Source organism: Vipera berus (assembly GCF_964194415.1).
Source record: "Vipera berus genome assembly, chromosome: 4".
In the NCBI taxonomy this organism is placed as follows: Eukaryota; Metazoa; Chordata; class Lepidosauria; order Squamata; family Viperidae; genus Vipera; species Vipera berus.
In genome coordinates this window covers 123464512-123480377 of record NC_138206.1, presented here as the reverse complement: position 1 = coordinate 123480377, position 15866 = coordinate 123464512, and the positions used below count along the sequence as shown (strand labels likewise).

Here is a 15866-nt window from a genome sequence, read left to right as displayed (position 1 = left end):
CAGAGGGAGAACCTTTGGTAAGTGGATCTGTTCCACTGATCCTTAAGACAGTGACTATATTAGCTTCCTCTATGCCTGAAACCGTCAAAGTAAAAGCCCTAATAGACTCTGGTTGCACCTGCTGCCTCATCAGCCTGACGCTGGTGGGGAGATTGAGCATCCCAGTGAGGAGACTAAAACAACCAATCTCCTTTAGCCAATTAGATGGGTCAATAGCAGGGGGGGCAGCTACCCTAGCCACTTTACCAATTCACCTATCCCTGGGGTCTCATGAGGAAGACATAACGTTTGTAGTGGCCCCAGGCATGGAATGCCCAATGATTTTAGGACTGGAATGGCTGAAGAAATGGAACCCCCGGATAAATTGGAGGACAGCAGAACTCAACTTCCCAGAGGGGAAGCCTAGGAGCTTAAACCCCCAAAGCACCCCCTCAACCCAAAGAGAGGATTCAGCATCGGTGGGGGAAGAGAAGGGGTTACCAGAAATACCGGAGGAATACAGGGACCTTGCTGAAGTTTTCAGTGAGGAACGGACAGATGAGCTTCCCCACCACCACCCCACAGACTGTGCTATAGAATTCAAACCCGGGGCAAAACTCCCAAAGCCCAGGATGTATGCCATGAGCCCAAAGGAAATGGCAGAGATGGAAAGATTCATAAAGAAAAACTTAGAAAGAGGATTTATTGAGCTTGCCAAACCCAAAGTGGCCGCCCCAGTCCTGCTCAGGGAGAAGAAGAACGGTTCTTTTCACTTGTGTGTGGATTATAGAAATTTGAACACAATTAGTGAATGTAATCTGTACCCCCTACCCCTAATGAAGGATATGCTATCCCACCTATCAAAAGGAAGGATTTTTACTAAACTAGACCTGAGGGAAGCATATTACTGCATTAGGATTAAGGAAGGAGATGAATGGAAGACTACATTCAATTGCCCAATGGGTTGCTACCAGTTCAAAGTACTGCCATTTGGACTGCAAGGGGCCCCCGCAGTATTTATGTAATTAATTAATGACGTGTTAAGAGAGCACCTATATAAGGGGGTCCTGGTTTACCTAGATGATATCCTTATCTTCACTGAGACCAAAGAGGAACATATCAACCTAGTCAGAGCAGTCCTGAAAAAGTTGCGGGCTGCCCACCTATATGCTAAACTATCGAAATGTGAATTCCACCAGGAAAGAATAGACAATCTGGGGTATCGCATATCCCCAGAGGGCATCGAAATGGACCCTGGGAAAGTCAGGTCAGTATTAGAATGGGCACCCCCCCCCCGCACACGGAAGCAATTGCAAAGTTTCCTGGGATTTGCAAATTTCTATCGCCAATTCATCCCTTCATTTGCCCAAATAGCCCTACCCCTCACAAACTTGTTGAAAATGAAGGGGTGTGTGTGTGTGCTGCCACCATGTGGCTGTTCTTGGGAAATTATAATATGCTAATTGGGTCTGACAGTACCTTCCCCTTTGTGATGTATTTCCTATCCTGCTCATGATGCTGTACTAGGATCCACCCCTTCTGGGTTGGACTTCCTCCTTCTCCTTGTTCCCTTGTGTTCCATCCTCCATTGTAACATCTGAACACAAGCCATGCGGAGAGTAATCCTGTTACTGTCTTTTGACTATTCTGGATCGAAACACGTTGTGATCGTGATTTAATTCCTTGTTAAGACACTTGCGCTGTCTGTTTAAGCGAATTTAGTCACATTTAATGGCCCTTTCCAGATAGTGAACTCGTAAAGAACCTGGTTCATCTGAAATACCTTTATTTTGCATGTAGAAGAATATTACAGCAGAGAAGGTGTGGTCAGGTGAAGTCTGGACGGTACTTTAAGGTCAAAAGACAGTAACAGGCCAAGAGGCTGCAAGGGAAATCACCAGGACTGTTACAACTGGTGGCGAACCCCTCAGCCCCATGGAAAGAAATAGCCATGGATTTTATAGTGGAACTACCAGAAAGCAACGGGAACATGGTAGTCTGGACTGTCACAAATCTGTTCTCTAAACAAGTGCATTTCATACCTTGCCCAAAGATCCCTACCGCAAAAGTTTTAGCAAAACTTTTTGTACAGCATATTTACAGATTGCATGGGGCACCACAACGCATCATATCTGATAGAGGGGTGCAATTTACGTCAGCATTTTGGAAAGAATATTTATCCCTTTTAGGAACCACCCAAGGACTGACATCTAGTCATCACCCTCAATCGAACTGTCAATGTGAAAAGGCTAACTCAGTGCTTGAGCAATATTTAAGATGCTTTATTAATTTCCAGCAAACAAACTGGACGGACCTACTGCCTTTCGCAGAAGTGGCATATAATAATGCAGTCCACTCCAGCACAGGTTACACTCCTTTTCAAGTAGTTACTGGTCAAAGTTTCAACCCCATGCCAGAACTAACCCCAACCGAACCGGTAATTCCCGAACTGAAAGAGTGGATTGCTCAATTACAAAACAATCGTTAGGAAAGCTTTAGATGAAGTTAGACAAGCCTACAAGACAAAGGGGGACAAAAAAAGAGTAGATCCCATACCATTCAGGGTGGGAGAGATGGTATATTTATCCACAAAATACCTTAAATCACTACAACCCTGTAAAAAACTTGGACCAAAATATATTGGACCTTTTCCCATTAAAAGAATCATAAACCCAGTAACAGTTGAATTAGGACTACCTAAAAATCTTAGACAGATACACCCAATTTTCCACTGCAGTTTACTAAAAAGAGAACAACAGTCACCCCTACAAATAAAACCCCCACCACCACCTCCCATCATGGTGGAAGGAGAACAACACTTTGAGGTGAAGGAAATTCTAGATTTCAGGAAACACCATGGAGCAATTCAGTATCTAGTAGCTTGGAAACACCTCCCCTCCTCAGAAAATGAGTGGGTCAGTAAACACCATGTTAAAGCACCAAAGTTGCTTAAGAGGTTTCATACAGAATATCCGAACAAACCGGGCTAACATTTATGTTTTATTTCCTCTACAGATGGACCTATCTTTTTTTTAAGGGGAGCAGATTGTCAGAATCCATTTATATCCCATTCATAAAACTCTATCTGTATGTTCTAAAATATTACATCCCTCACTGGATTCTGCCATTCCCACGGAGGAGAAGAAAAGATGTTAATTGGCCATCCCTATCCATTTGTTGCAAGGGTGTTTATTTCAGCCTGCCTGGAGGCCGTCATTAGACCAGGGGAAAAACCTTTGAACTGAGAAGAACAAAGAAAGGGAGGCAGGGAGAGATCTGGTTTGTATCTCCGATTAGAATCTGAAAGGGAAGAAGGAAACCTTAATTGATCCGGGACTAACCAAATGGACTGAGGGGAGGGTTTTTTACTCGGGGACACTTTAAAAGTACCAACCTGTAACACAGTTTTCAGATCCTGTCTAGATTTCCCACTAGCCATCATGTTTTAGTAAAAGTTCCTTTTGGACAATTCTGTCTCCAAGAGTTTTTCTTTCCTAAGATGTGGATGGGGGTGGATCCTGACACCACCACCAGAATACCAAAATGACACATTCAAAAGCTCAGGTCAAAGTTCATGCCACAAGAACAACTCCAAACACAAAAGCCCAAGAAGATATAAAAACCCACCACTCCCAGCTCCATGTGGTCAGCCACCCCAGAAACATGCTGCTGCCACTGAAGTTTCTGGCGACTAAATAAACAATAACCTTCTTTCTAAAGCAGTCTCCATTTTGTTTATTCCTGCCTTGGACTGGATCCTGATGAAGATTTTTCTTTGAACAATCATATTAATGTAATTTTAATGTACTATTTTGGATTCTTCTCAGTGATGTGGACAAGATGTATGAAGGGAACATCACTCTTTCCCCACTACATAAAAGAATGCTAGAGACTTCAAGCTGAAAAATGACAGGCTTGCCTCAAATACACTGGTGGAAAAGGTGGGGACACTCTCAATTCCAGATTTATGCTCAATTCCAGCACATTCCAGAAGTTATTGATAATTTGGACCCATTTTAATAGGGCTCCTGTATTGGCTGATATGTGACATTTTAAAGTATTGAACTTCTTTTACATTTATTTTACATTTTCTTGACTGTAAGAAGCCCAAAGCGTCATGGGGGATGGAAGGCAGGGCATCAAATGAAATTGAAATTAATAAATAAAAGAAGGACTTGAGCTTGCTCAGCTCTCCTGTTTCCGTCTATTGACACATTCACTCCCTTTCAGTGAGCAGGTAAAAAGGGAGAGTAAATGGGCCAGGAGGCTCCTTGGGGCTCTCTGAGCTTAGCTTTTTTCCTTGCTATTTGCCAACCAGGGAACATCATCAGCATTGCTATTGTCACTAGCCCTCATGATGTTGCCAATGAAACGTCAATGGCAAGGAAACCAGCTGAGCTCTGAGAGCACCAAGGACCCCTCATGTCAGCCCTGAGCTGCAAATATTCTCCCTTTATTGGTAAACGGGCCTCTCGTGAGGGCCTCTCAAGGCAGTTTAACTGATGAGCCACAGGTTTATCTACGGAAAGGCTCAAAATATTCAGAAGGTCAAGGCTTTGTGGAGAATAGAGATAAAGGATTCTGTCCCTCTGCGAAAGTCATGTAGTTCTGTATATGATCACTCAAGTAGGTAGGTAAAAATAGAGGCCAGATGGACATGAGGAGATACTGGCTGCTTAGCCAAAGGAAAGCACCAGAAGGAAAGAGCTGAGATGGAGATCCCTTCCAGGATTACCTGACCTGCAAAAATCCAAGTGACTACTAGATAGCAGCAAAGAAATGCCGGATGCAAATAACTTGGCTGTCACATGGTGATGTCAGGTGTTTTGCAGCCCATCACGGTGGTGTGTCTTCTAGCAGCATGTTTGGGCCAACCTAGATTGGTAATGCTGATAACGTTGGGGCTCTCAAATATCTGTTCTTTAAATCCCATCTCTTAAGCTTTCCATGGCCTGGCTGTGTGTGTGAGAGGGATTCAGTGGATGGAATTGCTGCTTTCCGTACTCGTCTGGGCAGAGCAGAAGACCCTGATGGCCAGGGAGATCTTATACTTTTTTCAGATGGGACTTTAGATGATTAATAAAGGCCTTTTCTCCCCAACAAAGTTTATACGACTTCTCTTTCATTTCTGGAGACCACAAAAACTGTTCTGTGGAGCAAATCGCTCAGTTAACATGCATATTTGGTGCTGGTCCTTTAATGCTTCTTTTAGAAGTGCTCATATTTGAGGTAAATGTGACAAGTTACACTCATAAAGCTTCCATTTCTTTTGTTTATTTCTCTCCTTATGACAATGGACTAGCCCTTTCTCTAAAATAGTTATTTAGTGTTATTTTATTCATTTCTTTTGAGTATTTTTAGGGACTCTGGGTGTTGGGTCCCTTCTTACCCAGCCCTGGCATCTTTGGGGCCTGGTTACTCCTATTCTTTGTACCTTTTTGACCCAACCAAAATTCATAGTTGAAAAATATGACATTTTACAGTGCTGAATCTCACAATCTAGAGAAGGTTTATTCCATGAAACAACAACTTGTCTGGAGTCCTATCCTAACTTCCTTCTTTTCTACCTACTTCTGGTGTCCTCTCTATGGCAGGTGGGTGAGGGTGGGGAATGTCACAGATGCCAGTCCTTCCAAATCTATGGTGAGTTTTAGAATAGAGATAACAAATTGGAGTCAATTTGGGATAAAGGAAGTGCCCAGAGTGCATTTCATGTATCAAAGTTGTTTCCATACTGCATATTGTACTTTATTAATCTTTATAGTAGTCAGATTTCAATATTATTTTAAAACATTTTTTTCACTACTTGGAAAATAATTACACTATAGAAAAGTATTTCATGATGCTTTCCTTCTAAATAATTTCTCTATGATGGAAATGTGAAAAAACACCCACCCTTTGGGGGTTGGAGAAAAAAACCTACAGTTCTGTAAACATACGTGCTATTGGCACAATAGTCAAAAGATCTCCTGCAACCACGCATGCGGTCATCAGTGGTTCATCTCCTGGAAATAGCTCCTGCAGTCAATAAGACCCCACAAATATTTACAGTACAGTTGATGGACACAGATAGAGGTTTTTTAATGATATTTTCCTAAAAATATACAGTAAGTATATAAAGGAAATATTGCAGGGGGAGAAAGAGCTATGTAGGTAAGATAGATTCGGTCTAGAAATTAATGATGCCATTCTTAGTCACTGATTTACAACAAGTGCCATTCTATGAGAAATTCAGGGAGAAAGGGCTGCACTCACAACTTTATGTTTAAATTATGAATGCGAGGTCCTCTCGTACTACCGGCAGCCACATTCGGCTACTTTCATCCCTTCGTATTCATATTTCAGGGTGGGGGTTCCGGCCTCATCTTTATAAAGCATGGAGATTGCCTCCAGCTTCGTGGGAACACAACAGGCCTTGACAGCTTTCTTGGGGTTTTTGTAATGGACCAAGGTCTGGACAATTGCATGCTTGGTTGGGGTGACATTGTCAGTCAGAGGATAGAAGCAGCCCCCTTTACACTGAAAAGCCTCGTAATCTGGAGGAGCAATGATCCAGTTCCAGCCAATTTCTTTAAAATTCACATGGAGGGTTGTTTTCCGGCAATGGTTTTGCTCAGTACTTCGCTTGCTTCTTGAGAGGGAGTGGTGGGTCCCGTGGACAGGCCAAAAATTCCGCCTGTGGGCAGCGTGGTCCTTCGCTAAACTCTTCAGCACATCCTCCTGTTCATGTGCCACCATTTCCTGGAGCTCTGCGTGGTTTGCTTTGACCCTCTTGCCGTGATCATTAGAAAACACTATCAGGGAGGGCAGATGGTTTGAGTCAGGAGCCACACTGATGTTCAGATGCCCACAGTTGAAATCACTCGGATCATAGCTCTTCATGGCGGTTTCCAGCTGGTTGACAGTCCTGGTCTTTTCTGCCTTGACCCATTTTTTCACAGTGCTGGACACATCAAATGTCACCCAGCCACATCCCTGGATTTCTCTGGAGGCGAGGAAGTTCTTTACACTCTCTGCTTCCTCCCAGTTATCTCCTTCATGGAAGTCATAAATTACTACTTTCCCATAAACATGAGGAAAGCACTCGGCCTCTTTCTGACATGCCATGTGGATCCTCAGCTCAGCTTTAGTGACTTCTTCATGCCCTGGGATGGAAACGTTGAAGAGCAAGAGGTATTTCTGATTTATTTCCAGTGAAGAGAGAGAAGAAATATCTGATGGAGAAAATGATAAACACTGTTATAATGATAATTGACTTTCTGTAGCACAGAAAGGAATGTGAACCTGAATATTAGGAAATATGTCCAATGCTGAAACTTCAACATTTCATTACCAATATTACTAAAATGCTAATATGAAACAAAGTAAAGCAATTAAATTATGCCTATGCAAGTGAACGGTAAATATATATATATATATGCACACATTTATAGACACATATATAGACACACACATACAGTATGGTAAATTGATTGTATCGGCTATGCTTTAACTCATTATTATTATTTATTAATTTTATTAATTTTATTTGTATACCGCCCTTCTCCCGAAGGACTCATAATAGAGCTACTTTAACTATTATGGAAAAGCATATTCAGACAGATTCAACACCATCTGGATGGGGCTCAGACTTGGCTTTCCTTGGTTCTAAGACAACACTGAACATTTCACTAGACTTGCTCTGTCTAAAAAGAGATTTGCACTGTTTTGGTTAAATGATTAGTATCAACTGGGAAAGTTATCAGCCTAAAAATCTGCTGTAGGCAAAAGGAACAGATTAAAGAGGGTAGACTTTTTATTTTAAAAAAATCCTCTTAAAGTCTTCTTAGAAACTTTAGAACCTTATATGGGCTCCAGTTCTATGTTTATCAAAAGAGATTGGAGGCATTATCTGGTTTCTTTGCCTAAATGTGTGAGTGTTGAGTTTTGTATTTTTGTTGATGATGTGTTCGATATTTGATCTGTGACTTTGAGTTGGTGGGTCACAAGGAGGGGGCAATTATCTAAGGGGGAATGGGAGATTTGCCAACTTTTTCATCTTCCATATAATCTTACTTATATGTTTATTATATTTTTAAACCCCCTGTAACACTTGGATGGCTCTGTGTTAACTGATCGGTTAATTAACTGCCTTTCAGAAGAGTTCCATGTTGACCAACCTTTGGTGATGAGCAGGGTTGGGACTTCTTCCACGAAGCCAAACAAATTAGGAAGTAAGCACATAATTAATGGCGCTTTCTTCTCTGTTGGGGAGATGGGCTCTCAAACCCTGCTTGCCTTTGTCCTAGGCTTTAGGTCAATTGACCTGTTTCTGAATCTCCTCTGAAACAGCAGTTACAACCAAATAGTACCATCCTAACATTTGTTCTAGCTTTTTTTTTTTTAGAAATTTAGTACTTAAAGTCCTCTTCCATCTGGAGCAAAGCTGAAAACCTTTTACTCCACCTAGCAATATTGAAAAGGAGGCGGCTGATCTACGTATAGTTGAACCAGACTAAAGAGAAAGATCCCGAAGCATCGGGTCATGATCAAAGCTGGACAATTTTGGCTCAGGAGAACATAGAGTTCAGGAGGAAATGAAATGGCATGAGTTTTCTTTTGATTTTGGGACCTCCAAAACACACACACACACACACTGACAAATGTTCATGGTTCCTGAGATTTTTAGAATACCCAGAGATTATTCAGAGTTGCACTGTATGCTTTAGCAGATACCTGCACCTTAAAGGAACTATAGAAGTACTAATATTGGTCTGAGAAACTGATGCAAATTACATTGATAATTTATTTGTGCTTTCAATTTTCTTTTTTAAAATGTCCTTCTTTATATCTTACATTATAAAACAAAACAAGTGGAGAATATAAAAAAACCTTGTTCCAATGGAACTTGGGATCCCAATTGTCACCTCAAAGAACTCTAGCTTACCCATTGAAAACTACTCATACCTTCAGGTCTGAAGCTGCGCACAACGTTGGCAATGGGACTGGAGGACTTGTCCTGGCTGTATCTGTTATATAAATCAATCATGAACTGGGGTGGTTCCTCTTTGAGCTTTTCTTGTGAAGGTATTGCCGATAAGTTCAAGTTCCTTAAAAAATCAGCTTTCAGGTTCTCCAGAAAAGCCTTAAAGTCGAAATGGGCCTCTCCCTCCATATTTCCAAGTTCACCAGAAGATTTGTGAGAATTCTCCTTTGTGAGTAAGCTGGGTTGGTTTCCCATGAGGCTTCCACTTTGCAGGACAACAAGGATGGTGTACAGAAGAGTCCAGGCACCAAAATATAACATGTTGTTAAGTTTCCAGGGCTGGGGGAAAACAAATGATCCAGAACAGCAAAGTTTTGTCTGATGAAGTCTAAAGAACATGCAGTGAATTAAAAAAAGGCCTGTCACTTTCTAAAGCTGTGTTTCTGCTGTGTGTGGTTTGTGGTTTGTTTTTTTTTCCAGCCCCTTGTGAATCCTCAGATTGGTTGTGCACTTGCCCTTATCTCAGCCATTGATGTTCCAGTTGAGCCTCTTATCTATTGAGGCTCTCCACTAATGAAGATTCTATAAACATCAGGCAAGCACAGATGGCTTGTGGCATCCAGGAAAGAATCTATGTTTGTTTTGGGGTCATCATTGCCTAATTATGTTCCTTTATCGTTTCCTTGCCAGCAACAATACATATTTTAAGATTCTTCAGGGCAGGCATATGGTAGACTGTTTCCTGAGTTCCCACACCAGGCAAAACCAGGATGAGAATGGACAAGAACTCATTTTGATTAGCCTTCATGTACACGTCACCCAGGTTGAAGGTTTCTGTGTTTGCTGTTACAAGACGCAACAATCTCGTCATTATGCAAATATCTGAATTTTTTCCCATTATCTTCCCACTGCAATTGCTTTTACACCAAAGGCTCTCTGCTGCCTTTTCAGCCTTCCTTCCATAATCAGAACTGTGAGCGCCCAGACAGTTAACCCAGTGACAGCCTCCCATACCCCAACAATCTGAGCTGAAATATGGACGGCCTTTCAAATATCTCCTCCTTCTCCCATTTTGCACCATGCGCATGGGCCCTTTTGCACAATCACAGGCAACGTTGCATGCATTTCCTTGGCGTGGGGCCCCAGGACACACAAATGCTTTGAGGAAGGATGCTGTTCTTGTGGGTTCTCCAAAACAAAAAGGTCTTCTGGGTCATTTACATCTGTGCTCAAGAACGCTTGAATCTTTTCTGAGGCAGGTCTTCTATGTGTAGTGGATTTTTCAGTGTCTGACAAACCATGGAAAACCGGTATGTTAAAAAGAAAAAAAAAACATTTTGGGCAAAATCAGGATAGAGACAAATAGCAGCAACTTTTGTCCACTGTCCTTTGCCTTGCTCTCAAGTTTACTTGTGGGGAGGGCCTGTGCTGGCCCTTCCTTGGCTGGGCCCCTGTGTTCCTCTGACCCTGCCATGAGCAGCAGGAGGAGAGACCTCCCAGTGGCCCTCAATATCCCACCTGGGTGGGTGAGTTCCAGAGGAACTGTCAGCACTCAGTGTTAACTTTAACAAAAGACAAAAGAGATGACGGGAGACAGGAAACTGGTTGATTGGGATGCTCGAGGTATGTGAGAAATATTGATTTTTATTTAACAGGGGTAAGGTCCATTAGACAGAGGACCATGCCTGCAGATGTTGTTCCTTCCTTTGATTTGTTTTCTGGGATGAACAGAGAAGGTCATCAGACCAGACCCAAAAGTGTAATTTACAAAACTGTAAATTACAGTTATTTTGGTTTTAACAAATAGCAACATATTGCTTTTTCCCCATAATTCAAGGATTATTAATTGCCTACCACCTAAAATTAAACCCAGCACACACTGCCATATGTTTCATTTTGTAAAGCAATACACTTGGTGAGATGGGCGCCATAGAAGTCTGATAATAAATAAATAAAAATAGACAATTTATTATAAGAATTACATTAAATGTTTGAATGGGTTGCCATTTCTTTTCCAAAAGGTCTTCACTCGTTTGACCTTTGAACATCCCTAGAAGAACAACTTGTTCTCTGACCTTTGCAAATTCTTGTGCGAGGGGCTCCTTTAGACCGCCTGTCGACCTCTGGGCCTGATTTTTGTTGTTAGTTGCGAAGTCGTGTCCGACCCATCGCGACCCTATGGACAACGTTCCTCCAGGCCTTCCTGTCCTCTACCATCTTCTGGAGTCCATTTAAGCTCACGCCTACTGTTTCAGTGACTCCATCCACCCACCTCATTCTCTGTCGTCCCCTTCTTCTATTGCCCTCAATCTTTCCCAGCATTAGGCTCTTCTCCAGTGAGTCCTTCCTTCTCATTAGGTGGTCAAAGGATTTGAGTTTCAGCTTCAGGATCTGGCCTTCTAAAGAGCAGTCAGGGTTGATCTCCTCTAGGACTGAGAGCCAAATCTTCCCTCTACCTGCTTCGAGCAGCCAGTGGGAAAGAACACGAGGACGACGAAAGGAGACGAGGCGATGGGCAGACTGTGAGGCTTCCGTTCCACTAGTCTTTGATGACAGTCAGGGCTGATTTATCAACGCAGCTCAAGCAGGACAGCCCTGGTGCCTACCACGCTCATCTATTAATGAGTGAAAGTTAATCTGTGAGAACATTAATGAATACAAATTGCTCCCAAAGGCTGATGAGGCATTAGATTCCCTCTCAGCAATCCTGGTTCCTATTATCTTCCAAACAGAGATTCCTGTCAGGGCACTCAAGGATGGTCAGAGATGATGAAGACAAATGATCAGCTTTGGAGGAACATGCTTCCCTCAGTTAGCATCCGAGGGACCTTAGTGTGGAGGATGGTTTCATCAGAGCCCCAGCTTCAGAAACTGTTGCAGCTGCTTGCAACAAATTATTTAAATTATCTAGTTATAAGGGAGATTTTTGCAGGAACCAGCCCTGTGTGTGAATTTATATTACGAACTCACAAATATTGCATCCTTTATGAGACCTCAAGACAGCTAATTATGATTTTTGGGAGGGGAGGGGAGGGGAGGGGGGGCTGCCGTAGCTTACAATGCCTGAAATTTGTTCCATAATGAGATACAACCACCCCAGCCCTGAGAGAAGGAGGGGGCTTCTCCCCTTTTCAGACAGAAGGAGAAGGGCCGCCTCAGCACACAACTGCACAGCCCTCCAAAGAGGGGAGGCTCACCCAAACACAGGCCTTCCTCTGGGGCTGGGGAATTTCAGAGGGAGGTGAGGTTACAGGTAGTCCTCCACTTACAGAAGTTTGTTTAGTGACCATTGAAGTTACAACGGCAGTGGGAAAAAATGACTTATGACCGCTTTTCACACTTACGACCGTTGCAGCATCCACATGGTCATGTGATCAAAATTTTGATGCTTGGCAACTGATTCATATTTATGACCGTTACATGTCCTGGGGTCATTTGTAACCTTCTGACAAGTAAAGTCAGATTCACAGAACAATTGTGTTACTAAATTAACAACTGCAGTGATTCATACAACTGTGGCAAAAAAGGTGTAAAATGGAGCTAAACTCACTTAACAAATGTCTCACTTAACAACAGAAATTTTGGGCTCAATTGTGGTCATAAGTCAAGGATTACCTGTAAAACATAAGCTATAATCGACATATCGATTCGTCAAAACGGTCCAATCCAGGCGCTCGATGGTCCCAGAATTTCCTCCCTCATCTCCGGGCCGTTCCGTTTAAGCCCCACCCCTTTTACTGAAGCCAGAGATGGCCTGGACGGGCGGCCTCATCCCTCGCTCTTTCTTCATCGTGGCTCAGGGAGCGGCTCGTTTTACCAGAGAATGGAGAACAGCCAAGTGCAGGAGGAGCTGCACCCCGTGTGAGGGAAGCCTGAATGGTTGGAGGCTCTCCGTTCCTCTTACTCTTTGCACCTCAGCCACCGCTGTTCGGCTCCTTGGCTTAAACCTTCTTCCCCCTCTGCCGGGCTCATGGCTACAGAAGATGATTAAGGCCTCCACAGGCAATCAAACAAGGCAATTAAACCACAGAAAAGCGCTTTGTGGTTCTGGACAACCACTGCAATTATACGCTAGCCTTACATCTTCTATTTATGTGGAAATGGCAGCCTATTCAGCTGCATTTGAATAGCTGATGGTCTGGATCTATTTCAGTCAGTGCTTTACTTGGATTTTGGACTGCTTTAATCATTCGGGCAGGTGATTTATTCTGGCAAATAGATGGTGAGGAATCTGATCCTGTTCGACCTCCCAGATTCTTATTGGTTTCAGCCTCATGGGCCTCGGCATCTTTCGGGACCACTTGTCAGTGATGGGCCAGGGGTCATAGCTGTGTGGCGGTTCTGGTGCTTCCTTCAGGGGGCACATAAAAGATGGTGCCGGAAGACTTCAAACAATGTAGGTGGTTGGCCCATTGTCAATTTCTCCTTTCTGATACTAGAATTGGATTTGCACGAACAGGATTTCAAGATCTCTGATAAGTAAATTGATTTTTTTAAAAAAGCTATTAAGAATGCTTGGAATAGTAACAGACTAGTCTTCTTTCAAGTTGTTTGTTCCTGTCATCTTTTGATGTCTTGCAAATTTGTATCTTTGTCCCCAAAGGCATTTCACCTCTACCAGAAACTGTAGGGCGAAGTCATTCAGAATAGACCTCTGAGAACAAGCTCTGTCCAGCCCTACTACCTAACTCCACAGAAGCAGTTGAATGGGCTAGATGGGTGGGGACAAGCTGACATTAAATCCAAACAAGGTGGAGATTCTACTGGTGAATAGCAAAAGGACTTGGAGACTGAGATGAATCCACTTCTCTTCTGTTTCTCTGTAGGACTCCACTTTCCCCAAAATGCATTTTCTTTTGTTGTTGTTTAAAATGCTCAGACCATATTCTGACAGCATCTCTGTGCAACTATTGCCCAATGTCACAGTTCATAGCTACCACAGATAAAAAGGGCCCGCATGGGCCTGGCTTTCCTAGTCAACATGAGAAGGTCAAATGCTGTGACATGACCAGCCTCATCTTTCTCACTCCGTGGAGAATCAAGGAGTGGAGCTGCAGGAAACCGGTGGACGAGAGGAAGGCTATCCTGCAGCTCTGGTGCTGGTGCAAGGGGAGTCTGACGGGGTCCTCTCAGAGGGGTCCTGCCTCCTCTTCCACCGACTTCAAGCAGCAGAGCTGGACAGGTCCTCTCCTTGACGGCTGCTGATGCAGGCAATGTTGGCAGTGACAGTGCAATGATCTGAGTGAGGAAGGTAGCTTCCTACTCTGCATGTTAACGCATTTCTGAATGAAATGACTTGACATTCAGTGAAAAGCTATGAAAAGTCACATATTAGTCAAAATGACAGAATCAGGACTTATTCAACAGAGCCCTTGTTTTCCACAGCTCCTTCCAGTCCCTCATCCTAGAGTTTATGCTGAAATGAGCACAGCTGACCGGGTGAGAAGAAATTTAATATTGTCTGGCAAGAACTGTCTCCCCAGGTGCTGTGACAGGGAAAGGCACGGAGTGCTCCCTGGGCCCAGCATCGCTTTGCGTTAACATCAAGAAGTGACAAATGGAAGAAAGCAAAGAACAGATGGTTGCATGTTTCTGCACTGCCATGGCGTTGGCAGCAGCAGCAGCAGCGTAGGCCAACTTTAGCAGCAACTTGTCTGTTTAATCAGTGACATCACCAAAGTAAAGAAACCCCAGGTAATGCAGATGTCACCGGGTCATGACCTGACTTAGGTACGACGTGCACAGACCCTCCCCTCGTGATGCTGAGGTCACCAGCATCGTCTCCAGGCTGAGTTCAAGGCAAACGGTTTTTAACTTCAAGTTCTAGTTCTAACTTAAAGCTATTCAATTATTTCTTATCTTCAGATGCTCAACTGCGTGATTGTAAAGGCGATTCCAACTCACACCACTTATTTATGTATTTATCAAATTTACTTGCTGCGCATCTTGCAGTTCAGGTGACTGAGCAGTTTCCTGTGTATGTTTAGAACTGAATGGTGTTGGTGACCACAACCCAAGTGCAGAAGTATTCCCACATTCCAGAATGCTGGAGAATTTTTGTCACATACTTGACATGCTTCAAGATAGTGGAGCGAGTGCAGCCCTGTTGACAAGTGGGGGTTCCTGATCTCAGACAAGACTGAAATTGCATTAAGAGGAATGCGCTTCCCTGCTGCAGACTGCTAGACAGACTCTGTTCCCTTTTTGTGAGGGGCACATTAAAAGCGTTAAGATCCTTTTTGGCATTTGAGCAGAGGGGAGGGCGTGTGAGAGTATGAATCTTGTGATTTCAGTATAAGAAGATGGGTAGTTAAGAAATGTGAAGTAATCTATAAATATCAATCGATCAATCAGATTAGTTCTATGTGCAAGCCATTTAATATCTCTGTAGAGTTTCTGTTTGGACACACAGCAGAAGTCCTAAACAGATTTTCACTGATAGTTATTTCAAAGTAAAATCTTTTGAAGCACTAAGAAAAATCTAAACATTGTCTCTGATAATTATCCTTTTTGAAATGAAATGCCATGTAAGCTGCAGGACTGCTTTTGTCCCTTTTCTAATAGTACCTGCTTTCACACAAGCACGGGGGAAGGGATGTGCTTTCCTCGAGGTACCTGGTGGCTCTCTGGGCAGAGGCTGGTGATGCGGGCTGAATCTGCCAGAGGAGATAAATATACTGAACAAATATTGTTGGAGCTGCTCCTGTTTGCTTCCGCAAATGCACGGAGGGGAAACCAGATGGTTGATGCTGGTTGTGTCTATTATTTGATGGGTTAACACCCGGGTCCCCCATCGTTGCAACCCACTTTTCCCTAGTGGATCATGCTGTACCCCCACCCCACCGCCCCACCCCTCTGGTGCTGAATTGCTTCTGAATCACAGATAAAGGACCCTGATTCTTGATATGCAGCAATTGAGAAC

The 15866-nt window shown here is 43.2% G+C and overlaps 1 protein-coding gene across 1 annotated transcript; it reads right to left on the bottom strand.

The window, feature by feature from the left end:
• Nucleotides 1-6119: 6119 nt before the first annotated feature.
• Nucleotides 6120-9265, bottom strand: GDF2 (growth differentiation factor 2; the record flags this gene model as incomplete). Its single annotated transcript, XM_081326418.1, has 2 exons — nt 6120-7193; nt 8926-9265. The coding sequence occupies 2 exons, from the start codon at nt 9263-9265 to the stop codon at nt 6274-6276; spliced, it is 1260 nt and encodes a 419-aa protein (XP_081182544.1). The 3' UTR covers nt 6120-6273.
• Between the last annotated feature and the right edge of the window lie 6601 nt (nt 9266-15866).